The sequence below is a fragment of the Periophthalmus magnuspinnatus genome, chromosome 16 (genome assembly GCF_009829125.3).
Source record: "Periophthalmus magnuspinnatus isolate fPerMag1 chromosome 16, fPerMag1.2.pri, whole genome shotgun sequence".
In the NCBI taxonomy this organism is placed as follows: domain Eukaryota; kingdom Metazoa; phylum Chordata; class Actinopteri; order Gobiiformes; family Gobiidae; genus Periophthalmus; species Periophthalmus magnuspinnatus.
This window is the reverse complement of record NC_047141.1, coordinates 27,895,426-27,922,981: the sequence shown is the minus strand read 5'-3', so window position 1 is coordinate 27,922,981 and position 27,556 is coordinate 27,895,426. Positions and strand designations below refer to the sequence as shown.

The following is a 27,556-nucleotide window of genomic DNA, read 5'->3' as shown; positions in this document are numbered from 1 at the left end:
CAAGTTATCACAAGATCATACCACAACTTTTATACTGGAAAAAAAGCACCCAAGACTAAAATATTTCTCAATTTTATTCCAACTCAAATACTTCAAACGATAACATACCATATCATTAATTGCGTATTGACATTCACATTATTGTACTAGTGTTGTCCCTTCAGGCAGTTAAGCTGGTGGAGAAAATGTAAGATTCCAAAAGAAAAATGGTTTCATCCACCTGGTTCTCTGCTGAATCCAGCCTGGAGAAAGCACAATAATAAACGTCACAGAACAGATAAATCCAGCCAAGATCCAGGTCCACAGATATTTGGACATATTTTGAACCAAGTTGTGTTATTTCATATATTTACAAAGATTTATTCAACGCATAGTAATTGATACAGTTTTATTAACGTCCAGACTAAATAATATGACAAAAAATGTGAATGTTTTTTTTTCCCTTCACATTGACTGATTGATTTTTACAGTTAACTTCGTGCTAAATGAGAATAATGTTTGTATTTTTTATTGTCATGATTCGTTAAGACAAACAAAAAGCCTAATAAGTTCCTCCTAAGTCTGATTTCTGCTCCAGACCTGTCAGACCAGAGGCTGCAGACCTGTCAGTTAAATTATTCATGATAATTAAAAATTAGAAATGACTGAGTTTCAATTAAAGTTTGAGTTATTGCACAGTCATAAGTACAGGCCCTGAATAGCACCAGTACAAAGAAACTCAGAGCTTGGTTTCAGATATCAGGGCACAAAGCATTACAAGATTAAGTTATATAAAGTTTGCTATAGGACTGTAGTTTCAATAGGTTGTGGTGAATGCAGAAATAACAAATAGTTTACATGCACACCCAAAATCTGATCATTGTCTGATTTTTGGAGTTATTATGGAATTTTTTGAAACAATTACATCGAATCTGAGTAATCTTATTTATCACAACTGCGCAGGTTTTTGACAGGGACATTTTATGCACCTAATTTGGTGAAGACAATAGTAGTTTGCCTATAAAATGCAACAGTTACTCTAAAAACTCATTTATTAACCAACACATCACCAGTTTTTTTTTTTATTTCTTTTGTACATGTAAACACATATCAAAAATCTGATCTAATTATTGGCTTATCTGATTATTCTAGTTATCAGACTTGTACTGACTGTGTAAATGTACCCACAGTCCAAATATTTATGGACCCAACTCTATGTGATAAAAGTTGCGTTTACTTGTTAACGTGGAGTCGTAAGGCGCTCAGCTGCTGTTTTTCGGCTGCAGTGATCATCTCCTCCACCTCAGTGAGCTGCTCTGGCTCTGCTCCACTGGCCTGCAGCGACGCAAGGATCGCTTCTATCCTCTGAGATTTCTCCAGCAAACGTCTGGCAAATAACATGGATCTTTATAGTCTCAAAAAGCAATAGGACATTTTATCTGCACAAAACCTTTAAGTGCGTCAGATTCTTATAGGAATTGTTATTCACGGTTGGGCTGTAGTCGACTAAAACATGTCCTGACGGTCAGCTAAAAGGGGGCGTGGCAAAAGCTCTCAAAACTGTTACGTATCTATGACCATGGATCTGACCTAAACTGCACTCAAGACTACAATACGAAAACAACTATTTATACAGAAAGTACCGTATTTTCCAGAGTACAAGTCGCTCTGGAGTATAAGTCGCACCAGCCAAAACAAGCATAATAATGAAAAATAAAACATATTTAAGTCGCACTGGACTGTAAGTGACATTTTTTGGGGGAAATTAATTTTACAAAATCTGACACCAAGAACAGACTTTTTATCTTTAAAGTCAAGTTATAATAATAATAATAAAATGGAGAACAACAGGCTGAATATCAGTACATCACGCTAACGTAACACATTCATATTTATTCAGCTACATGAAGCATAGATAGAATTGAACACGTGTCAGATATTAACAGTTAATCAAATAAATAAAGCAGAAAAAACAAGAAACACGTTTACTCTAGATCTCACTCCAAATCATTAAATCCACTGAATTCTTATATATTTGCATAATTTCACATATAAGTCGCACCCACGCACAAACTATGAAAAAAGTGTGACTTATAGTCCAGAAAATATGGCACTAGGAAACTTATGTATTTATATATTTCTGTTGCACTTAAACCCTCATAATCTAAATTACTTGACTAATACAAATTATAAACAAAATGTATTTACTTTGAAAATGTTAATCGCTGTGGGAAGGGTCCTAATTATTCTACTCATTATTCTGAAACCCATATAGGGGAAAAAACGAGTGGTTCAAGATGGACTTACTTGCTTTCTTTAGTTTCAAACAAGCGTCTTTCTATGAGGTTGCCCACTGACTGAAATGCAACATAGAAATGAGCAAAAATTGTATATACTATTGCCATATACATTATAGTTCAAAACTCAGAAGAGAATATATATAGTTTTACCTTGTAGCAGTTCTGTAGGAGCATCCTCGCAGTGGGCAGCTGGTTGACTGTGTAAAGATAAAAAGTGCGAGAAGGAGCATAATCTGGGGTCTTTGGAACTTCCTGGAAAAAATGACAAGAGAGAAATACAAAAAAAAAGGAAATCAAATTAATTAGGTCAGCATGGTTGCTCACACACAAATACAAATGTGTTAATCTGGTTTATTTAATAGGTCTAAAGTGAAAACATCATTAAACTGGACAATTTTTTCCCCAATTAAAATCAACTTAATTATTTTTAGTATAATAAAATGCTAATTCAGTTGCTAAGGTTGTCATTAATCAGAGGAAAATTTGCAGAAATGTTTTGGTTTCTCACCTGGAGTTGGACGAGGTTTTCTGAGACCAGTGTGTAGAGCATTTCTTTTGCTTCTTTAGCTGGAATCATGGCAAAGTCTTCCACCTGCTTTTGTTCTAAATGACGGGTCCGTAACAACAAGCGAAAGATGCGTGCCGACCGGGATCCAAATCTAGATAAAGAGATTTTATTATTTTAATACATAATAAGAAAACAAACCCTCATGTAATTAGAGAATGTATTATAATGAACATTTACCTCTCTTGTACGACTGATTCAAGTGTTGCCCGCGCCAGATTGGCCAGAGCTCTGTGCAAATCTGAGAACATGCTTAAGAAATATAATATGCATCTTTTAAAGTCATGTAGCAAAAAAAAATACATTTTGATCTAATGAAGCTAGACCTGCCTGTCACCATGATATTTTTGCTTTGCATGGAATACTCCACAGTATGGCATTAAACAAGCTGGTAACGACACCAGTACAAGTTTTAGTTCAGAAAAGGCGAGTCAGCTCACAGTAAGAATTTGCGTTTTAAAGGTATTTTTCTTTAGCAATATAAATACAATTACACAAATTCAAGATCGGTAAGTTCAACGTCATACTGTGGAACATGCCAGGCAAAGCAAAATAATATCTCCGTGGAGACAAGCAGGTAGCGGACCCTCTACCAAAAAAGTAACATATTGCACTTTTAAGTACTTATGTAAAAGGATACTGACAACAAACATTCCTCCTCCACTCTCACCAGCTTTCCCCACAAACTCCATCTGTAAAATAAAACATTACAGCATTTCTCATTTACACTAATAATAATAATGATAATAAATCCACAAGTCCTGCAGAAAATGTACCGGATCATCTACGAGAAGACTGAGGTACTGGTCTAATATTTGTCTCTGGATGCTGTAGCTCGATGGGAGAGATCTGAAGATTTCGTTGGCTGAGAGGGGCTTTGTGCTGGGGGCCAAAGGAGCAGTGGTCACTTCACTCATTCTCAGCATCGTCCGAACGATCTCACTGCTGGTCTGAAAAGAAATTGAATGACAAAGAGGAGATATACACTTAAAATCTTATACAAAGTGACAGAAAATAGACTTCTTCTTTCTCTCAGGACCTGCATAAATGTAAAGTTTTTTATTTCGTAAACTATATATTTGCCACATAAATAAATGCCTACAATAAATGAATCTCACCTATAATAACAATGCCTTACACTTATATTGCACTTTACCAGGTGGACAAAGCCTCAAAGTCAAGTTATTGTTCGTTAATTCCAAACTCAGTGGTGCTAAGCTGCTTCTGTTGCCACAACTGCCCGGGGATAATCAGACTGATGGACGTGAGGCCGCGAATCTTCACCATCGGCCCCTCTGACCACCATAGGTCACTCACACACATTATATTCATACAGCGGCAACGTGGGTAAAGTGTCTTGACAGTAACTAAGACCTCAATTCTAATATGTAACAAATGTTCAACAGCCATTACCAGTCTTTCATAAATAATATGAATATGTCATGTTTGCACTGTTGTTCTGATACATTTCTACTTTTTTACATTAATTTTATTCAGTGTTTTTATGTTGCACTTTATCAACGAAGCAAGTTCCTAGTTTGTGAGTTGTGTTCACTGACAGTGGCAATAAAAGTCTTCTGATTCTGAATCTGAAATTCAACAACTGCAAACATTTTTATATATTTTCAAGCTGTTGTAAGATTTTTACCTGGTCGAGTTTGTTGGCTACAGCACTGATGATGGTCTGGTCTCTGAAGTGGAGATGAAACCTCTCAAAATTCACCTGCCAGTAAATGCCCTCATCACCATGTGCCTGAATGACAAGAAAACACGTTGTTACATAGACTTTATAATATACTGTAGATCAATCTGTAAGAATTATAAGAAGTAAAAACTAGAATGGTGATCTATTAGAGAATGTGAATGAAGTTGGTGTCACAGAGGTTTGTTAGATTTATAGAGATAGAAAAAAAAAGAATTTGTCTGTTGATGGTAAATGAAGGAGGATTATTCAAATGTGCATAAGAAACAAAACATTAGTAGAAGTAAAAAAAATATATACAAAATGAACCTAATACTATGGGATCTATACATGGATATATACCTGTGCATCAAGTTTGCGCTTTTTTGCGTTTCTCTGCTCCTCTCCATCTTCAGTGACGAGAGGCCGTTTCCCTCGTCCTATCAGCGTAACATGAGGCACTTTGTAACAGTCGGGGAAGCTCTCTGCAGACTCGGGGTTGGTGACTGGAGGAGCGGGATTATCTGAAGAAGAGGCTTTTTTCTCTACTCCCACCGGAGGGCAGCGCTGAAGGAAATGGGTTTCAACTAATTTGGAGAATGAAGATGAGACTTCACTGTAATCCATGCTACGGCCCTCTAAAATTTGAAGAAGAAATCTGTCAAAGTTTGTTTTTTTTTTCCTTCAGACAGCAAAAGTGTAACATAATGGTTGCACAACTTAAAACATTGCGATATTAGCCAGCTTGATATCCATAAAATAAACAAAAAAATCTAAATCTCTGACTTTTGTGTTATTACAATTACAAAATATTTTTCATAGTAAAACATGTCTAAATTATTCATGACTAAGTATCTTTATAATTTGGATATTTTTGCTATAATTTAAGCCTGTGCCCATCTTAGTTTGTTCTTTTATCAAGCTATTATGGACAAATTTGTCAAGAAATTTAGCTTTAACTTGGTCCACAATATATGATTGGTGTGAATATCTATATATTTTTGGTTATTGTTAACTTAATATTACTTAAAAAGCCTAGTAGTTTTCTTTTGTTATATATGTTACAGGCAAAAAATGAATTATCAACTTTGTTCTGTTTATCGTGCAAGTCTTCACTGTAAGATATTTGAGTTGTTATGTTGTTCTTTATTATATTAAACTATATTAAACCAATCACCCCTATAATATCAATAATTATTCCCATATCACACTTTTTTCTTGTAAATTCCTACTGACCCTCCATGTTCTGTGTGAGTCTATCAGCCACAGTCTTCACCGTCTCGCTCATGGTTAAGTGGCCTCTTTGCAGCAGTTCTTCTATGATCAGCTCGCCCGTGTCTCCGTACAGGGTTTTGGCGGTGTAGATGTACCGAGGGTAGCGTAGGATTCTCAGGATGCGGTCCCCATTGGCACAGTACTCGGCTGGGCTCCCGGGTCCTTTACGCCCAGAACAAAAGGTACAAGCGCCTTGTTGCATCAAAACACACAAAGACTTCTTCACCTGCATAGCAAAAGACAAAATTTAAGACCTGGATGACAGAGGGATTATACAGACTTCTTCAGCTGCAGTTACAGACAATAAAAGTGAGGAATTTAAGCTGTGTGAACTTTGTACAGCTGATAGATGTGCATTTTGAATCACAAAAAACATTTAATGCTTTGTGTTGGGAACAGCTGTCTCTTCCTATCTCCGGTCAGACTTCTGAATGGAGAACTTTTTTAGTGTTTCCTTTTACCTTTTATCATTGTCTTTTTGTTTGCTCAATGTTCTTGAATGGCCCCCAAGGAATAAAAAAAACTAATTTTTATTGATTGATTGACTATTATGTTGTCTAAACAAAAAATAAATTATCCATACATTCCATACATATTTTTTTAAACAATAAAACTGTAACTTAGACCTTTGCAAACATGCTCTGAATTGCATAAGATTATGTAGTTTAGCAGTTCATATTTCATGGTTCTGTCAAATGTTAACCCTCCAAGACATTCAATAAATAATATTTGGCAGAAGCATTTGTGATTACATAGTGTAATGATCTGATATTTTGTGTTCAGAATTGACACCTTTTGTTGTTCTGTTTATGCGTTGTTGTTAATATAACTAGACTGCTGTTGTTTTGCTCTTGTTTTGGCGTGGGTTACGGCCTAGAGCAGTCCTTGTGCTGTGAATATTAAAAAACAAGAAATTCAATGTTTCCTTTTGACAGACAACTACAGTATTATTTATTCATCCTTACAATATTCGTAGTTCTTTCAGAGGATAAACTACATAAACTGCGCTAATCTATTTTCACTTTTCACACCACATTGGTAACATAAATCATAGTCAAAAATACGATTGACAATGTATGAGGACAGAGATTCACCTGATCCAGGGGCATGCCTGTCTCATGAATGATGGTTCTTAAAGTCTCTGGTCCATTTTTGAGCAGGTGAGTTCCCACTTTCTCCACCACCTCTCCAAAGTGCTCCCGCAGCAGAAGCCCACACAGACGCACTTCATTGGCTGTCATCTCGTCAAACGCATTAAGACCCACCACTTTATAGGCAAAATGTGTATGAATCAATGAACCTGTAAAGGAAAATCTTGATAAGATTATAAAGATATGTCACTTTTCTGGTTGAGCATCCACTACCTGCTTGTCTCCATGGAGGTGTTATTGTTTTTTTTTTTCCTGGAATGTCTCACAGTAGGGCTTTACACTTATCTATCCCAATGGAAAAAGGGAGGCAAATAATGCAACCAGGCCAAATAGCTGAATAAGTGCATGATAGATTAGGTAAATGGTATACTGTAGAACATTCAAAGAGCATTCCCATGGAGACTAAGTCCACCAGAAAAGTTACATAGTGGACCTTTAAGTATTTTTGTTCAATCAAAACAAACTATGAATTTAAATACCCTGTATTCATCCTAATTAAGATGCATAATACCAATTACCATACAACATTAAAGGTTTCTGTCTTTGTAAACTTTGTAGATCACAATATTCTGATGCTGTCAACAAAGATGTGAGCATTAACAACTTGACAATAACAATATATAAGAGAATAAAAAAACAACTAAAGTCATATAATCATTGTCCAAGCATCTTACTAAGCTTCCAATAATCTTTGTTAAAAAAAAACAGAAAATTTACAGACGCAATAAACAGGAGACACTTAACCACATGTGTGTGACAGCCCTGCTCCTCTGCTCTGTTGTTAGCCGTTAGCCGTTAGCCGTTAGCTGTTCACCTGCCGCGTTGCATTTCGGGCCAGAGGCGGACCCAGAGCCCTGATCGTGGAGGACCGACGTCAGCCAGCCCTGCTGCTCTCCTCTCCCCGCTCCTCCTGCCTCCTCTCCCCGCTCACATCTCCTCTCAGTCCGCTGTTTGTGCTGTCGGAGCTCGGCCTGGAGAGGAGAAAGATGGCGGAAGCTGCGGCTGTTCCCCCGCATCGGTTTTTCTGTCACTGTTGTAAGGGAGAAGTGAATCCTAAACTCCCGGTAAGCAGACCTGTTTTGTTTTTGTATGTTTTATAGATTCTGTCGATGATCGGGCTGTTGTCAGAGCCTATTTCTCTGTAAAAGCATTTGTTTTGCTAGCTTGCTACGGCTAAATCCAAGCTAGCCCTGTTAGCATGTAGCACCGTTTGCTGTTGTCAACTCTTTAAATAAACCCATGACAAGCGTGAATGTTTTCGACACTGATGTACAACATATTTCCAGGTCTAGTGAGGCTTGTGTATGTATGACAGCGCAGTTACAAGTTCATATTTTAATGTTTTTAGCTATGACAGCCTCAGATGTGATGTCCACAACAACCCGAACAGCTGATTTTTAATTACGTGACAATAACCGGGTCATAAATAAACCTATGCTCAAATTAGAAGACATTAGACATTTACTTTCGTTTTTATATTTCTGACAAGCCTTGGTTTAAGGTAAAGTCTCTAGGGGAATTTGGGAAGCAGTGCTATTTCAGTTTCAGTTTAAAGTTGTTATAACAAACAAACAAATACGTGGAAAAACTGAGCAATAAGTTTAAGTAAAATAACCTTTTAAGACTTAAAGATATTTCATAACTGGAGTAATTGGATTATTATTGGTACGTGGTTGGTTTGGAGTTAAGTCTGCTTATTTTTAGGGATATTTTTGAATGATCACACGTGTTGATGAGTAGAACATGCTGGCTCAGGGTGTTTTCCTTGGTCTATGTTAGTACTGCACTGTCTAAGGTGTGGTTGGCAGACCAGCTCTACCTCCCAAGTTACATTCATAACACTGTCTTATAATTGTTACTAATACTATCATGCAAAAATTGATTAATAGCTCAGACAGCAAGGTGTTGCAATTGTCAATTAACCAATTGACGTTGTCACCCATATAACCGATATAGAACCAGTTAATGTGAGACTGTGAGGTGTTCATGACTGTACTTTGATCTTGAAGATTAAGTTGCCTTTATTTCTCTTTCTAGGAATTCATTTGTCCAAGATGTGATTCTGGTTTTATAGAGGAAGTAACAGAAGACTCCAGGTAAGATGAGTTATTTTCCAAGCACATTATGCAGATGCAAATTTTCGTAATATTATTATAATAATGTTACTAATGTCTCCTTGTGTTCCTCAGCCTCCTGGACAGTGGCGCGAATGGTGTAGATGATACAGCCTCACAGTTTGCAGAGGTATGGTCTGTTTAAATATTTATATTTGAGAATATTGGCATTCGAAAACCTGCAAGCTTGAGCATAAGCAGTTATTTACCAAAATCCTCCCATACTTTTCACATTTTTGAACATATTTTTTTTCTAGGGCTGGGAAAACATACCTTTTTACAGGGCAGTGCTGCCAAAACAAATATGGTGACGCTGGTGGACGTAAATAGGCAAATTTGGGCAGAAATACAGGCTATTTGTTTTTAAAAAACATGCAAAGGGAAGCATTTCTGGAAAGAAAAGTGTGTATTTTTCTCTCAGTGGGAGCAAACATTTTATTTTTGTGCTTGCTCTGCTGTTGTGGCGCTTTACCTAATTAGCCTGAAGTATTTGCCTGAATGTTCCGCCTTTTCCCAGTCGCTTTCAGTGAGAGCCATCCCAGATTCATACTGTTCAGACTTGGAATGAAGAGTGATGTCCATCTGGCTTCCACCGGGTTATGGAATCACGGAGTACCTCACAATTGAACACCTCACACTGGTGCTACCATGGAGAATCAATCTCAAATGAGCAACAAAATGATATTGCTTCCATTATTTAGTTTAGTTTAATGTGGTCAGATATATTCATACCCATGTACTGGTTATTGGTGTTGGTCTGCAATGTCACTATTTATGACCGATTTACCAATTTATGTCCCGTCCTCCCTTTGCTGCTGTAGCTGTGGCATCTGCTGTTGGTGGAGCGACCCTTCACAACAGACAGCGACAGCCCGGACTCAGAGCCGCGGTTACCCGGTGGACGTCTGGGTGCGCTCAGTGACCTTGGCGGGTTGGGGTCAGGACCATTTGGGGGGTCAGTCCCGGCCGGTCTCGGGGGGCCTATGGGGGGACTTCTGGGGTCTGCAGACCACTGGGGCACTGGCCGCCCCTCTCGCTTGCACAGTCAAAGGAGATACAGGTCCAGAGGCAGCAGCCGGCCCGATCGCTCACCAGCAGTAGAAGGGTGAGTCACGGTTTTACTACAAAATGGGGGTTTTAGGAAAAATGTGATTTCTGTATTATTTATGTAATTGTGCTTAGATTTATGGTGTCATTCAAAAAACAAGATTTTGAGGCAACAGAGAAATATTAACTGCTAAACACCATTCACTATGTAACATATCTGGTGGAGGGTCCACTACCTGCTTGTCTCCATAGAGATTATATTGCTTTAACTGGAAAGTTCCACATTACAACATTAAAATGAAGGTCAGATTCTTCTTAGTTTAAGTTAATGTTTTCTGGTTATCTTTCTGTTTCATCCTGCAGCATTGTTCAGCAGTTTCTTGCTGGTCTGTTTGCAAACTCCGGGGTTCCTGGTTCATCTCCTCTGTCGTGGTAAGGGAACATTTAGCTGATATCACAATTCTCATATAATGATTCTTTTGAAATGTTTATGTTCTTGTGTCTTTACAGGACGGGGATGCTGCACTCTAATCCAGGGGACTACGCCTGGGGTCAAGGAGGGTTAGACGCAGTTATAACACAGGTAAATGTCTGAAAAACTTAACTGATGTTTGAATACTGCCACATCTGTTATTGAGTTTGTCTGGTTTGTGTGTGCTCTGTGTGTGTAGTTACTTGGTCAGTTGGAAAACACTGGCCCTCCACCAGCAGAAAGAGAGAAGATTTCCTCTCTCCCAACAGTCAACATAACTCAGGAACAAGCAGGTCAGACTTCTCCATTTTTCAGCTGTACTAAAGAGTGTTACTGTTCAGGGGAAGACGTTTCTTTCTTGCTCTGTGTTGGTATCATGCAAATGCAATTGCTGTTTGACTGAAATAGTTCTGAATACTGTGTTTATTACTACAGTGGGGGCAGTGACTCAGGTGGTTGAGCAGTCTTGTAAGTGGAAGGTTGGCGGCTCAATCCTAGCTACAGCCTGTTCATACTGTTGTGTCCTTGGGCAAAAAACTGTATCTATCTTATCTGTATTGCCTATGTGTGAAGGTTTGTTTGTGAAAGTATGCAGTTAAATCTATCAGTTCCTAGCTATCACATTGCTATTATTTACATGCTTGAAATTTCTAGTGCTTGCAGGGATTTATATTGGTATTTTTCATGGCAAGGGTGGACCGCCAACCTTGTGTCCTGCTATTAGATTTTACTGTATGGGGAAAAGACTCAATTTACTCATTTACAAGAATAAAGTTGCTCCAACTTTAAAGGTCCTATATTACACAACATTGACTCTGGTGAGCTTTCAGCCATGATAGAATGTTGTTACTTCCCTAAAAAATTACCTGGAGTTGTGTTTTGTTTCATTCACACATGTTTGCGTAACACTTTATTATTAGTCTGTCTACATCTCCAAAGCTCAAAATGCTCTGTTCCAGCTTGTGATTTTATGGAGCAGTAGTTTTCAAGTTTTCAAACAGCTACTTTTTACCTTTAGTTTAGTAGAGACTGGCCAGGGATGAAATTAAACATGTGTGAATGAAACAAAACACAACTCCAGGTCTGTTAACAGATCAGAAAATTGCCCTTTTAAGTAACCCATCTATATTGTGTCTGCAGATTGCTGTATGGAATGCCCGGTGTGCAAAGAGGATTTTGCATTAGGAGAGCCCGTCAGACAGCTGCCCTGTAACCACTTTTTTCATTCAGACTGTATAGTACCATGGCTGGAAATGGTGAGTAATATAACCTCATTACCTGTTAAAATTTGTAAACGAGTTCATGGATCACCAAATGTGTTTCTGTTGCGGCACACAGCACGACACATGTCCAGTTTGTAGGAAGAGTTTGAATGGAGACGACAGCAACAGCCAGTCCCCCTCAGAGCCCCCCTCTCAGTCCACGGACCCCCGCACACAGGAGAGATGGTCCTTTTGAGACACCCCTCCCCTGCTCATTCTCATCTCCAGCATCATGCAGAGAAAATACATCTCACTGTTCTATCCACCTCCTACAGAAGCAGAATCTTGGTCTCATAATTTTGTTTATATTTTTACATATTTTAACACCCATTTACAGATACCCAGTGAGGCAGGCTATAGGATCAGCTCTGTGCCCCTTTCCTTGTAATAAACAGGATAAACCCATATTTTCAACTGGACTCTCTAAGGTCCCCTCCTGAAATGCACTGCTTCAATACAAAGACTCCTCGCGATTTACAGATTCAGTACAAAATATGGTAATGGGAATTTGGACATTTTTTTCTTTTTAGGAGACATAATTTAAGTGAAGCCAATACATACCATATTTACAAAGGATGTAAAACTCAAAGCAAACTGTTCAGAAATGGTCATTAATAATCGTTTTACACTGGATTCCTTTTTCATTACCGTTGTTTTGATTTCTGAAAATGAAATCAAATAAAATCAAAGGACTTGTTTTAAGATTTTTGACATACAATGTTATGGCAAGAGTATATAATTTGTTTTCCTTAAAGCGCGTGGAACGCGCCCATTATTGACGGCTGAAACTGAATTCCTTGTGGTGTAAATATGACGTCATCCCTCTGTTAGCTCTATTCCTTTGTTTATCACTGTTTTGTTTAACATTTTTATCACTTTTTTAATATAAATACAATTAGGAAAACAACTCTAATTTGCAAAGAAAAGTTTAAGATTGGAGACGCAAATGTGAATTAACTGGTTATTAAACTGTATATTAAATATATGAAAATGTCTATGATGTAATAATAAATTGCAAAAATGTTATAAGACTGGATAATAAGTATGCTTACAAACAAAAGCACATTGCTGCTAAAAACAGCCATAAAAGGCCATAAAATCATGAGTTTATTACAAATGTAAACATGAAAAGCATGGACCATACATCTCACAGTTTAGGTAATGTCATTTATCTCTACATTTGATTTTCCAGTTGTTCCTGAAATATCAGTGCATAGAATAGTTAAGAAGTGCAGTCATTAAGGTGAGAGGTGAGTGACATAACAAGATGAGTTGTGATGGGACTGTGTGCCAATGAGTCGTCCAATTAGGAGGTTAGGTCAGTGGTCTTCTCTTTAATGCAGCTTTTTTGTCTCTTTGGATTTAAGCAACCACTGGAAAACACTCAGAGGATTTAGCTTAGATATTTTAAAACTAGAAAGTAAAGTGCATATATTTATTGTGATCAAATCTGAAATGCTGATAGGATATTTTGGCATATCTCTAACCTCTAATTAAGGCTTCAAAAATAAGTGTCAGAGTGTGTTCCAGGCAAAAGTGAGTAAGGAGCGAGCTGGAGCAGTGGAGGTAAAGTAACCAACCTCAGGATCCCACACCTCAAAGTTTATCTCAGATGACGACCTAAACAAGATGAGACTTTAGTTAGACAAGTCAGACTTCATACATTTTTCCTTCAGGGTCTACGGAGTTAGTATTGAGTTAAGTTTGTGTAGGTTTAAACAAATTGAGGATTATGAAAACTGTCCAATCATGGTAAAATGGCGTACAACAAAAAAGGGGAATTAGACTGAGAATAGTGGTGAGTGGTTGACAGTGGTTCAACTTTGATACAGAGTCTTCAGTAACACTGTACATGGTATTCAATATAATATAATTTTCAACTAATGTGTGAATAATAATGTTTATTTAACTTTACTATGTGGTCGCATTGCAGTACCTCATAAAAGATCAGGGAGATTATCAATACTTGCTCCATCTACTTTTAATAGTAGTTGCAATATCAATTAATATATGGGTTTTGATCTTTCTTGACAACCCTCATTGGTATTGACAACATACACTCCCTGACCAAAAACAAAAGTCGCCACCTGGATTTAACTAAGCAAATAGGTATGAGCCTCCTGCAGTTGGTCAGGCCTAGGTTCAGCAACAGTCTGTGCTCAAAGAATGAGGTCAGCTGACGCCTGAATATACTGAATGACCAGGTTATTCCATCAATGGATTTTTTCTTCCCTGATGACACGGGCATATTCCAAGATGACAATCAGGCTCAAATTGTAACAGAGTGGTTCAGGAGCATGAGACATCATTTTCACACATGGATTGTCCACCACAGAGTCCAGACCTTAACCCCATTGAGAATCTTTGGGATGTGCTGGAGAAGCTTTGTGCAGCGTCAGACTCCACCATCATCAATGCAACATCTCGGTGGAAAATTTAATGCGACACTGGATGGAAATAAATCTTGTGACATTGCAGAAGCGAAATTTAAACAACGCCGCAGTGAATGTGTGCCATAATCAAAGCTAAAGGTGAGAGTGTGTGACCTCTTTTTTGGCCAGGCAGTGTACGTGGGGAGTGAATACAATATAAAGCAACCTTGAGTGTCCAAAAAGGCAAATGCATTAACACTAGAAATGATGACTTACCTGTTTAATATAACTAGCACCACTGCTCCGTCTGGTCTGATAAAGGCTGTGTATTCAAGCTCTGTTTTGACACTGGCAGATACTCCCACTCTCTGAGACCCTCTCCACAGAAACGCGCTGTGTCAAATGAATAAATCATTTCAAGGTAAGGCATTCTGCTGAGATGAAAAAGGATCACAAAAACAATGTTGATACCTGAAGTGAGCCATGGCGTAAAACATCGGTTGCTTGTAGAAGATATCATTCTGTGCATCCACTATAATAGGGCTGTCCACAAAGTTTTTAACCCAGTTTGGTCCTCCAGTCTGGTCTAAAGCCAGGTTCCAGTCGGTCCAACCCACCACGTAATGATTTAAGTCCTGTAGCAAACACATAACTTCAGTCGTCCATGTGCCGCTTTCCACAGATTTTATGAATTTTCAATCTATAACAATATTTGAGGTATAGCAAAAGACAAAGTTTAAATCTGTCAACTGTTCAATTGTCTTTCCTAACAAAAATAGCTTCTTTAACCCTCCTCTCAAACCATTTCTTTTCTCTGGCTAAAATCTGAACCTCACTATGTTCAAAGGAGTGGTTAGTGGCTTTGAGATGGAGTTGTACGGCAGACTGGGGTCTAGAGGAGAGTTAAAGACGCTGTTTTGTTAGGAAAGACAATCCTTCCTTAAACAGTAATGGGGGCCTTAGACATCATCTCTCCCTCATCTATAACTCCATCCTCAGATCCAGGCCAAGAGAACAATAGCAGGGTCATTAAAAGCTGAATAGCGATTTGTCCAGTTGAAAGATTTAAACTTCATCTTTTGCCATGGCTCAGACCTGGACGACTGAGGGATTACACAGAAATATTTGAGGTAATAAATGTAATTCAAGACTGCGTTCCCACTTGTCCTAGGTTGGTCCTGGTATGAGCCCAGTTTAGTCCCAGTGTTCAGTTGGTTTGGTTCTGTTCCAGTCCTGGTTTAGTCTTGGTCTAGTCCAGGTGTCCAGGTTCAATGTGGTGTGTGTGTGTGTGTGTGTACCTCAAATCAGGACTATAACTGGGCCAAACCAGGTCTACATCAGAACTGAACTGGGCTAAAACCAAGGCCAAACCAGCACCAAAATAAGTGAGACCACACAGTCTCACCTTAGGTAGACTTGATTTGGTCCTAGTCTAGTCCACGTTTAGTCTAAGTTTCATATGGTGTGTGCTGGTGTGAACACAGCCTAAACTGGAAAAACATTTGACTCCTAAGAGGAAAGGCCTGAATGCACACATGCAAAATGAATAGAAGGGAGTCCCATTTCCCTTATAAAGAGGCAGACAGGAGACAAAAGACCTGTTTCAGCTTTTGTAGCATGTAGACAGTATTAGGGGTGGACAGTCTGTTCTACAAGATAACATCAGAATTGTTGTTTTAAGTTAAGAAAACTTGTCATTGACTATATGACTAAATAAAAACATAAAAAATAAATTTTAGAAATGTATCAAAAAATTAGGAAAAGAACCTGGAGTTCTGGAACGTACAGGACGACTGAGGGATTACACAGACATGTATCAAAAAGTTGCAAAAAAAAAATCAGATTTCAAGAAAAATAAACATCAATGTATGTAACAAGTATGTTTTGCATATCTGAGTGGCTACACCTTTCCTGTCAAAGTCTGATCTCATCAGATCTCAGAGGCTAAGCTGGGTTGGGCCTGGTTAGTACTTTGATGAGACCGCTAGGAATATTACCATAGGTGCCACAGTGGGGCGCCAGTGGCAAAACTGCTGTTGTGTCCTTAGGCAAGACACTTTACTCACATGGCCTAATATGAATGTGGTGTGTGTGAATGATTGATTGGTGGTGGTTGGAGAGGCCAATGGCGCAGATTGGCAGCCTCGTTTCTGTCAGTCTACCCCAGGGCAGCTGTACCACCACTGAGAGTGAAGTAAATGAATAATGCACGAAGATTAAATTTTAAAGAAAATGTTACATCACAAAAAAATTAATTAAAAACAGTCACCTCTAGAATGTCATGTGCGTATTGTTCAGCTCTGTACCAGCTCCCCAGTTTCACCCCTCGGTCTATTGGAGTAAAGCCCTCACAGGCCTCTGTCCCAAACAGGTAATACTCGGGGTAGAGGTGGTGGGTGGTCCCCAGGCTTGGCCCAGGTGGAACAAGGCGGTCGAAATACCAGTGAACTGCAACACCATGAATGTACCTGCCAGCATGCACATCACTCAACACCTAAACAAAACAGAATTACACTTTACATTACGGTTTTTGTAATATGTTTTATCTACCTCCCATTCAGTCTAATAGGTGATGTGAAGTGATGCCATATTGAGCTCTAAAATCTGTCTTAGTTTATTAATATTAATTAAATACTTATTACAATGAGCTTGCATTAAAATCTCATTGAATGGACATACAGATGGTTATCTTATCTCACCCCTGGCATAGGTACATACCTAATCATTAACATCAATGGTCAATAGGCACGGTAACATGCCCAGTGAAAAACAGTTAACTAGAATAATTAGATCTGGTGATATGTGCCAGTTAATCAATCGACAAAGTACGTTTTTGTCTTTGTCACATTAATTTGCCCGTTTTTGCATAATTTTCCTTGTAAAAACCTGCACAGGTGTGAGCAATCTCAGAGAAATCTAATTACTCACATCAGAATTAATTTTTTATATGATATTTCAATAACCAGAAATCTGAAAAAGCTCAGATTTTGGAGGTGCATGTACATGTAGCCAATGTCGTCTGTGTCTTTAGAATCTAAGCACAACTAACAAAAAATAATACAGGGTTGTTCCCTTGACTCACCACTTTGGCCCAGTGTGACAACAACAGTCGATTATCATCCAGGATCAGGACGTGAGTGTTTTTAAACTGAGAGGAGTGAAGCGCAGGGCCCAGGTCTAGAGCCACCCAGTCCCTCTGCTCCTCGGGCGTGAACCCCAGAGCCTGGAAACTGCACAGAAAACACAAAGACCCTTGAAACAGTGTAGTGGCCTCTTTAGTCTGATTTTATTCCACAGTAAATAGATGTGATGTAATGTGGTGCCTTTTGCTTCTTTTTTTCGTACCAAAAACTATACAGTACGAAAAGAAAAAGACAGTTAAATAGAAAACGACAGATTGTTAAAAATGGTCTTTATCTAGGACTAAAATGTTATTATTATTATTATTATTATTATTATTATTATTATTAATTATATATTATTGTTATATTTTATTTATTTATTTATTTTATTTTTATTATTTTTATTGACCTATGGAAAACACTGGACCTAATTTTAACTGCTGAACATTCACATTAGAGGATACCTGTAGTTTGTCATTTTCCCTGCGCTCGGCTCGTTTCCCGTCGTCAGTGCCCAGAAGGTCAAGTTATATTTTGCATATTCCTCAAAAAACCTACAAACAAAAAAGCAGAAGTCATTGTGCCCTCCTGCTGCTACTTAATGTAAAATTCACTCTTGCTCACCGGATATAATACTGTGCCCAGGTTTTATGCTCTTTGCCTCCAGGTGATCCCTTCAAAGAGCCTTTTCCAATAAGTGCACCATTGGTCTTCATCCAGGCGGGGGCGCTCCATGCACTGGCCAGCAGAGAGAGAGGCTCTGGGGACATGCTCTGGGCTCTCAGTAAAAGAGGAATCTGACAAGAGAAGACAGTTAAATACAAACAATATCTGTCACGATGCCGATGTTTTGACCTGGTTTATGGGTGATGTATCTTTTTACTGTCTATTCACATGAAAACTGGCACAAAGTTCAAGGTCTTCTCTGTTGCCAGCTTAAATTAACTTATGAAATTATCTTTTTACAAGCGGTGGAAAAGGTGGTTTGCATTTTAGAGTCAAGACGTGATTGTTGGATAGTTGCCTGCTGAAATAACATTTAGCCTCAAGATTAATGACATGGAAAACTTGGACTGAGGTCACTGAAACCTGACAAAGTTGAAACTCACTGCTTTACTTCCCATATTTCTGAGCTGAAGTTCCTGCGGGAAATTTTTTGAAAACTTCCAATAAAATGTACCTGTAATTTTCTGCCCCATTACCCTAGATGTAATCAAAACTCTGATCTATAAATGAGTAAGTACGGACCTTATGTTGAGTGTCCTCTGGAGCCAAGGTGAAGTGGTTGAGGTTATAATCCTCGGGCGTATCAGCGTAAGTGTACAAACGAGTGGAGAAGTCACAGCTCGCCATGGGAACACGCACCACACTGTAGCCGATACCTGCGTGAGAACAACGTGAGGGTAAAGCAAAGTGATCCATCGTTAATACTTAAAAATACAAAAGATACACATGAAAATCCTACTTAAACTTGACGTATGTAAAATAGAGCCGAGGAATTCATCAAAACAAGATCAAATTGTTTCAAATTGTTAATGATCAGATGAGAAATTTGAAGGAATTAAAAGGTAGAGATTAAAAGTCTAACATGCATTAAGCATTTAAATTAATATTGAACACATCTTAATTTATAAAAAAAAAACATATACTGATATATTTTATTAAAACATTATGATCGATGAATATGAGAAAAAAGTATTGCCTGATGTCAAAAGGTCAGATGTTTGTGTTAAAATCATCAATGCAAGTTTACAATGAATTACAAAGTCTACAACAATACGATTTCTATAGCATGTGATTGGACTTACTCTTAAAATTATCGAACAAGTATATTATTTTTAGGGAGATATCTATACATATGGCACCCCAAATTAGCTAATCTCTACATCTCTTTTTTCTTTAACATTGATTATTATTTGTTTTTCTTTCAAGATTTAGTAGGATTCAATAGTAATTCTTATAATAATAATAATAATTTTCTTGCATCTTTTGCAAATGTGGGCTGATCAAACCAAGCCAAAACATTTTAGTTGTTAGTCTGACCCCATGCACGTACCTTCAGAGGAGAAATACTGTCTTAAGAGTTTATCTTGAGCACCAGAGGAGAGTGACATGATGTTGATCGCTGCAGCATCTGTCATAGCTCCCCCAAAACCCCTGATCTTCTGATACTTCTGACTGCGGCTGATGTTTATCCTGACACCTAAAGAAGACAAAACATTTATTGAAGGATTTTGTTGCAGCTTGTATACAGAAATAACCTCACCTGATCCTGTGCTGTTCTTCTGAAACACTCCTTGTCCCGGCTCAAATCTGCTGCCCGCCATGTTACTCAGGTAGGACGAGTACTTTCCCACGGGAGGTAGGGCGATTAACTTCATATCATCACAGTAAGTCGCATTGCAGACACACACGATGGAGTCATGGCCGAAGTCCTTGGGAACACATCTGGTGCTTTCTACAGGGGTATTATAAAAGGTTAGATGTTGTCAAATTTACTACAATAAATAAATGTAATTAAATATAAATAAGTATTACTAAGCACAGTCATATTGCCTGGCCAGCCAAAACATAATATAACATGAGACTGAGAGTGTATTCCCTTAATTTACAGAAAAGGATAGTATAGTATGCAGTTACATTTGTTCGAGTAAATTTAAAGTACTGTGTTTAAGTCTGCAAGTGGCAAAAGCTTTGTTTTTAATGTATGATTAATTTATATTTTTTCAAAGAATAACAGACAATTTACATAGAAAGGTGTTACATCAAGGGTTACTATACGATATTAACAGCTTACAATGTATAAACCTTAAAAAGAGAGAAATAAAACACAGCTAACAGTTGGAGAAAACAAAAAAAGTCTACAAAAAAGGCAAAAAAAACAACAACAAAAAACAGAATATGTGCTACTGAAACATTTAGCAAAGTAAAATGAACCACTTGATACTCATGAATATATGAAATAAAACACAACTCATGGGGTCAGCGTCAAAGACATGATCTAAAAACAGAACCAGACTTCAGTAATAGTCCAGGTTCGCCTAGACTTCCGATAATTTATTTTAATAGATTATTTTATCAGTTTGTTTTCATACCTGACAGCTTTAACTGCTCTCTAGCGCACTAGTCTTCCTCAGAGTGTCATGTGATGTTGCTGTGACGTGTCCGGTCAGCTGATTTAAACAGGTTTTGGCGCCATCTGCAGTCCGACTTCTTCACGGGACTTTAAACCGGGACGAGGGGGCCTAATTACTCTCACACACGGGATACTGTCCTGAAGAAGTCAGACTGCAGATGGCACTGTCGTCCTGTCTCCATCGGTAGGAAGACAGCATCAAAACCCGCTAGTGAGCAGTCGAAACTCTCAGCTATGAAAACAAACTAAAACTTGGACTGAAAAAGGATCTATTAAAATAAACAGACTTGAGTAAATTTAGAGTCAGAGCCTTTGAGAGAGGGCCTTATTTTCTCCAGTTTCATGAAAGAGAGGGCGTCTTTTATCCAGTAAGAGTGAGAGGGGCGGTGAGGGTCTTTCCAGCGCATCAGGATACGTCTGGCCAACAATATAAGAAACGCTACACGATAAATAAAACAGGGTGACAAGGAGTGATCAAAAGAATCCCAGAAAAAGTAGTCAATGGAGACCTCTGAACTCTAGCATTGCAAATAACAGAAAGAGATTCAAAGATGGTGTCCCGATATCTAGACAAGACAGGTCAAAAAGAGGTGAGTGAGATCAGCTGGGCCTAAATTGCATTTTCCACAGTTAGGCTCAGTGCCAAGGAAGATTCGGGCTTAGACCAGTGCACTCTATGGACCACTTTACATCGAATGATATAGTGTTGAGCACAGATTGAAGAGGAATGAATGTGTTTAAGAGCGGACCTCCACGTTCATCATCAATCTCCACATCGAGTTCCTCAGACCAGGCCACATGAAGATGATCAGATGAGAGAGAAGAAAATAAAAAGCTATATATTGTGGATAATAAAGCTTTCAGAAAGGGCTTGATCTCCATATTGATTATGGTAGCTTCAGGAATACTATGAGAGCTAGGAAAGCCCTGCATAAAACTAATAAAGTGGTAATGGACAGATTGAAGTTTAAGGATAATGGCATAAAAGAAGCCAAAACTCCCTGAAACCAGTCCACGGCTCCTCCATATTGCAAAAGTTCTATCAGTAAGTGACAAAGAAAACAAAGGATTACAATTTAAAGAGGATAGAAGAGGTATTCCCTGAAATCCATGTGCTCCAAATCCAAATGTTCTTTAACCCGAGTCCAAAATATTATTGATACTGCACAAAATAACACTGTGTGGATATTAACAGTACAATAATAGAATAGAAAATTTGGTAAGTTAAGGCCTCTGTTTTATTTACCTCTTTGCAATACATTCTTTTGTATTGTGGGAGTTTTTTGGTCTGTTAAAGCTTTATGTCAATATTAAATGCTGCTCCTTTAGATACGTCAGTTATGTCAGAATCGACTCTTACTATTTGGCCACTGTTACTCTTTCTTGGTTAATTTCTTAGACCAGTATTCTTATTTTGAAGCCATAGAGTACATTTTAAGTGTACTTTTCCCCCACCTGTTTATGTGTTATTACCTGTTATCACATGTGTAGTCAGGAAGTAGAGAGCTACAACCGCAGGTGCCAATGACAACACCATTTTACCTGTGAAAAGAACAAAAGATAAATGTAGGATCATTCACAAAGCAGGTAAACCTAATGTCCCAGTGACTGACCATAGCCTAACATTGTACATGGAGAAGTTTAGCTGACACCATCATATTTTATCATTTTATTGTCAAAAGCATTGTACAAAAAACACACTCTTACCTGAGAAGTATCCAGCAGAGATTGGGTCATGTCCCGAGGTTAAACCAAGGTATTTTCTGAGCTGTTTTAGAGCTGTTTGTCTACTTTCCCCACGTAGTCTGCTTTAACAAATGAAACTCGAGTGGTCACGTGATCTGGTGTAGTCACGTGAACACAATGCACTACCACTATCCGTCCAGCAGATGGTGCTAAACACGTTTGATTAAATACTGAATAAAATACTGCATCACAAATAAAAGTGCAGTATGTAACTTTCCTCGTGCCGTAGTAATGTTCTTTCTTTTCTGGCATCTTCTCGTGTATTATATTCAACTTTTCAAGCAATTAAAACGAGATGCTGTGGAACATTTGAGGCAAACCTGTAACACCTCATTACATAGTGCACTTTTTAAACATTACTACGTACTCACTAGTAGTTATGATTAAAAAATGATATGACAGAGCTAATAATTATATTTAATGAGACGATAACAGTGGTAGTTCACCTAAACTCATTGTGCCAAAAGGGAAAAATAAGAATCAAACATAAACCATTTTAATATGAAAGCACACATTTATTTACAAAAACAACTTTACAGTATTTAATATACAGTGCATGGATGTCTGCGGTTTTACGTGTATATATATTTATTATTCATGTGTTTCAGTTCCTGCTATGGCCACCCGTTTGAGAGCTTTTGACCATTCAAACGATGGAATAATGCATTGAGAATTGTTGATCTCGATGGTAAAAGGTTCTTGTTTGAAATCACTTTGAAACCCACTGCTGACATTATAAGAACGCACAAATTTTGTCCAACATCCACGGATTTCTGTTGCTCAAAAAGATTAGTTCTTTTTTCCCTTCTTCTGTATGACCTATTGAAAACACATAAAACATGCTATGAGTAAATTAGGCTTTCAAAGTGTAAAATGCAAATCTAATACAAAACTGAGTTACTTTGTGGATGCTGCAACCAGTGGCGGTCGATATAATAAAGGTAGCAGCTCTCAAATTCTTTCTCGCTGTAGTTGGGCACCGACACAGGGATAAAGGGATCCATGCAGTCAAAACCTCTCTGTTTAGGAACAAAAGCAGGTGTGTGTTAATAAAAGTAATGTGAATGCATATGAGCCTAGAGAACAGCAAACAAGTCAGGTTCATGTGGTCATAACAAATAAGGAAGATTCTCATGAGTTTTTCAGGTTCAGAAAATATCAGGCTCAACATTGTGGGGTTTTATATTATAACTTATTTTTAGGAACACTATCTACTGCTTCCAATTTTGAATTTTAAATTACAAATATTTAAAACAAATCCCTTGATTACAGCATAAGTGGCATAAATAAAAAAATTAATCTAATTGACTTTCACCTGTCCCAGCAGTTCCTGAGGCCTATATGATAATTTTGGAGAGTAAAGTGATCCAGTCTGAGATAAAGTAGTGATGATGGCTCCTCCATTCTGAAAACAATAAAACTATCATTAATATTCTTAAGACTCAGGTTTAAATATTTGTATGATTCACTTACCCAGTCATTCTTCATTAGTTTCCTTGCGTTATGAATCAACGTGAGCTCATCTGGATCCACCTAAGAAATAAAAAAGCTTAAGACTTAGAGACATGTAAGAAAAAATATGCTAAAGAGGCACTATGTAACTTTACTAGTGAAGGGTTTACCACCTGCTTATCTCCATGAAATGTTCCACACTATGACATTAAACCTCCATCTTCATTTTAGACTCCACCAGGCAAGTTACAGGTCAGATCTGTGGAGAGGTGATGTTTTCCAAGGTATTTTTGAGCACCCATAACAAAATAAATGCAATATAGATATGTTTAATGCCACTCCAGGCAAAGCAAGGACATCTCCATGGAGACAAGTAAGTAGCAGACCTCCCACCATAAAAGTTACATAGTGCACCTTTATACCAAGTCTATATAAATTTAAATCTCACAGCAGTCTTGTCTTCCTTTTTAATAGTGGACCTTCCCCAGAGCGCATTGACGCCGTCCACAGCCACGACCAATCGGAAGGCTGCGTCAGACTGACCACTCTGTAACCTCAGCTCCTTCATCACGGCACCCACAACGTCACTGCTGCTCTTCACACGAGATATACCCTACAGAAGAAGGTAAACCAACAACACTGATTAATACATAATTGTAAGGTAAGCAAATGTGGAAAATGTAAAAAAAACAAACAAACAAACAAACATGTATAAAGGATATTCTTATTTATATACACACCTGATCCACTAGTTCTCCCAGCAAACTTCCTTCCTCTGTGAACTCTCTCTTTGTCCACACATAGCGATGTTTTGTCTTTATCTGGAAAAACAATTATTTGATTTACAAATATAGCTAACTTTATATATTGTACTGAAAACAATTAATAACATTATAATTTGATAAGAAATACAAACAAGTGCAAATATTCTACATAGGTAACACATAGGCCTGTCACGATAAATACTTATTGTTCAATATATGAAAGATGGAACAATATGTTGTGGGGGTCAATATTTATTATGTGTACTTTTTCTTGGCACTACTGGGAAATTTTGTGTTATTTTTGGCTATATGATCAGATTTAAGCCAAAAAAGGTAGAATTAATAACTTCTATGACTTCTGCTACTTATTTATTTATTGCAGTACATTTTTTTAACAATATTGTACATTTAGAATTATTTTTGCTGTTTAAATCTGGTCTTGGGTTTTTGTGTGAGTGGCATAAATTAGTTTCAGTGTTATCATTTATCATCTATATTTACTTAGGCAATATATCAAGCTTCAAAATTTGTTATCATGACAGGCCTAGTAACAAAGGAATATACCTTTGTTAGGAAAGACTCATTGGTAATCCTGAAGTTGCGTAACCATTCTGTGGCTTGCAGTGGCTGATCAAATCGAGCAGAATTAAAGGAAGACTGGAGCAGCTCTTTACAGTTCTTTACCCAGCGGTGTGCTGTAAACAGGAAATAGAGAGTGATGCACTACATCCGAAAACAATGAGTTGACAAAAAAGCATGTACTGTGGCACTTACCATCAGGAATATGCAGAACGAGCCAACCCTGTGTGTAACAGAAATGAATTGTGTGACAAAGGGACATGGTCTTTCCACTGCCGTTTGTCCCATCTGAACATAGTGTTAAGGTAAAAACACTTTAACTAATGACACTTACAATATTGAAATTTTCATAATAATAATGTTGATGATAAATCCTACACTTTAATAGTAAATACTTAACAATTTTGATACTACAATAATAAAAAAACCTCTTGATTTAACAATAGAAAGTGGATTTCTACAAAAACAATAGGGACTTTAATAGGGATCTTATGGCATTTCTTATATAGATCCAGACAATGTTAAACCAATCCAGAAAGGTCCAATTTAGTTTTTTTCCAGTGTCAATATTTGTTCAAATATGTATCTACTTTCAATATTAGTGTTAGGCTACGGTAGCACTGATTTTGGCATCTGCACAATAGACAGGCAGCACACCCGACTTGAACTGTGTAAAGGATACAAAATATATATCGCAGTGCAGGTTTGTTGTAGTCTGTTTGTTTAAGATAGGAGATAACCTCAAGGGCTGGTTGTCTTATCATAACACACGCTTCATTAAAAGTCTTTATCTGAAAAGAGATATACAGCATTAATCAAAGTTAAGACATGACATAAAAACAGATAATTACGGTAAGACGTACCTGCTGCTGGTATCGCAGAGGGAGCCCATGGGGAAAGAGCGTGTGAATATGCGAAGCTGGCACTGTGTAAAACTGTCCGATATGGTTCTCTGTCTGGGATGCCTGGGCAACAGAGAAAGGTAGGGGTTGAGTAGAGAAGCCAAAAATTCTAACTTAAGTAAGTATACAATCTTGATTCAAGTAAGGGCAAAAAAGCCTGTCTGGACATGACATCCAATTTGTATTTAAAAGTTGATGTAAAATTTAAATATATGTCAGACAATATATTTTCAAATTTATCACATTTCACTTCAAAAAACTGCATTTTTAAATGATACACCATGAAAATACTTGATAATCTAAACTTAAAAAGGATGTGCAATAAACATCGATGTCTGATTTTTTTTTTTTTTTTTTTTTGGCTGTCATCAGATTTTAGTCACTTATATATTACTTGAATAAGGTACAGTGATTAAAAAATAAAGGTTTGCTTACTGGATCATGTTCTGGGCTTCTGAAGATGGAAAACTGGTCTGGGTATGAGTGATCAGCCAGAGCCTCCTGTTGTTGGCAGAAAGAGGTGGAATGGAGGGCTCTAGCATGATTTATCTGAAAATATTTAGACATTTAGTGAAAACCACATTGGGAAGGGAGGACCAATCATTGCAACTTGTAGCAAATGGCTTACAGTTTGTCGTACTCGTAATGACAGCCTTTGGAGTGCCATTGTCTGAAAGTGTCAAACAGTGTTGGTTAATTTATGGCACAATTAAGCTGAATAAATGGCACTACCAGACTTGCTGCACTCATAATCAGTGGCCTCCTGTAACCTTGTCAACTTAGCTCGCTGCTAGCATGAGTGGGTAAAAGGCGTTTCATGGCAAAAAGAAGTGATTATGTTCACTTACCTGTTAATCACTTACACCAACACTATCCCCCGCTACGTGTCATTAACTGAAGTATAAATAACAAGGCTAGATTTTAAATTATTGGGTAAAATCCTGCACCCCAGTAGTCAGCACCTAGCCAGCACCTAGCCAGCGCCGAGAACGTGCAGCTCCAAACCGGATGTAACGTCACGGGGCACAAAACTCACGGACCAATCACGTTGCAGGATTTAGAGGCGACTGAGTAAAATGGGGCTTGACTTTGGCACCTTTTTCATTACCTGCTCTTGAGATGTGCCTGGCTGTCCTGTTTGCTTTTCCCATCTCTAGGTTCAAATGTTGTTGTTTTTTCAAAGAATTGTTTGTTGAACAAAGATGTAAAGGCATGACCAACTGGCATAAGCCCCTTTTTCCATTCACCAGTCTATTTCAACATTTCATAGTGGCAAATATTTGAAAGAATATACAATACAGCTGCTCTAAAACTCACCTTAGTATGATTTTAAATAATTATTAGGCCACAATGCAGTCGCGCGCGCCACCTTGTGCATTTTTTGGGATTTTTTGGGGAGCCTAATGGGATTGGTTTACAGATGCGGTTGGAACTAGGAAAAATATATGCATTTTGATGGCCCACGGCGCAGTCTTCAAGAGACATTAATAATGAGGCCATATCAACATCAACCATCGCGACGGAGCTGCTGAACTTTTGGTCAACCTATTGATTTTGCCAAGTCGTCGCCATTTTATTAAGTGCCCAAATACCCAGCATTCTCCCCTGGGCAAATCCCCATATTCGGTGTTTAGATT

At 37.9% G+C, this 27,556-nt stretch overlaps 4 protein-coding genes across 4 annotated transcripts; 1 reads left to right on the top strand and 3 right to left on the bottom strand.

Moving 5' to 3' along the window:
* Positions 1-56: 56 nt before the first annotated feature.
* Positions 57-7,748, bottom strand: polr3c (polymerase (RNA) III (DNA directed) polypeptide C). The gene is made up of 13 exons (XM_033981664.2): positions 7,696-7,748; positions 6,895-7,100; positions 5,762-6,026; positions 4,889-5,163; positions 4,493-4,597; positions 3,621-3,794; positions 3,485-3,536; positions 3,025-3,085; positions 2,788-2,938; positions 2,430-2,531; positions 2,287-2,336; positions 1,217-1,366; positions 57-242 (listed from the first exon to the last, which is right to left on the bottom strand). Exons 2-13 carry the CDS (start codon positions 7,039-7,041, stop codon positions 161-163), a joined length of 1,614 nt encoding a protein of 537 aa, XP_033837555.1. The 5' UTR covers positions 7,042-7,100; positions 7,696-7,748; the 3' UTR covers positions 57-160.
* Positions 7,749-7,796: 48 nt separating this feature from the next.
* On the top strand, positions 7,797-12,875 carry rnf115a (ring finger protein 115a). The gene is made up of 9 exons (XM_055228210.1): positions 7,797-8,015; positions 8,989-9,047; positions 9,141-9,195; positions 9,887-10,170; positions 10,476-10,544; positions 10,623-10,695; positions 10,784-10,877; positions 11,725-11,840; positions 11,923-12,875. The coding sequence occupies exons 1-9, from the start codon at positions 7,938-7,940 to the stop codon at positions 12,040-12,042; spliced, it is 948 nt and encodes a 315-aa protein (XP_055084185.1). The 5' UTR covers positions 7,797-7,937; the 3' UTR covers positions 12,043-12,875.
* A 44-nt stretch (positions 12,876-12,919) lies between these two features.
* On the bottom strand, positions 12,920-22,311 carry gba (glucosidase, beta, acid). Its single transcript, XM_033981580.2, has 12 exons — positions 22,184-22,311; positions 21,950-22,018; positions 19,607-19,798; positions 19,397-19,543; positions 18,589-18,722; positions 17,965-18,137; positions 17,805-17,894; positions 17,301-17,448; positions 16,488-16,712; positions 14,690-14,853; positions 14,495-14,611; positions 12,920-13,466 (listed from the first exon to the last, which is right to left on the bottom strand). The coding sequence occupies exons 2-12, from the start codon at positions 22,011-22,013 to the stop codon at positions 13,361-13,363; spliced, it is 1,560 nt and encodes a 519-aa protein (XP_033837471.1). The 5' UTR covers positions 22,014-22,018; positions 22,184-22,311; the 3' UTR covers positions 12,920-13,360.
* Positions 22,312-22,720: 409 nt separating this feature from the next.
* dap3 (death associated protein 3) lies at positions 22,721-26,931 on the bottom strand. Its single transcript, XM_033981581.2, has 13 exons — positions 26,768-26,931; positions 26,548-26,589; positions 26,355-26,468; positions 25,881-25,982; positions 25,700-25,808; positions 25,213-25,305; positions 25,003-25,133; positions 24,415-24,495; positions 24,123-24,287; positions 23,696-23,755; positions 23,538-23,627; positions 23,124-23,241; positions 22,721-23,041 (listed from the first exon to the last, which is right to left on the bottom strand). The coding sequence occupies exons 2-13, from the start codon at positions 26,584-26,586 to the stop codon at positions 22,956-22,958; spliced, it is 1,188 nt and encodes a 395-aa protein (XP_033837472.1). The 5' UTR covers positions 26,587-26,589; positions 26,768-26,931; the 3' UTR covers positions 22,721-22,955.
* Positions 26,932-27,556: the final 625 nt, after the last annotated feature.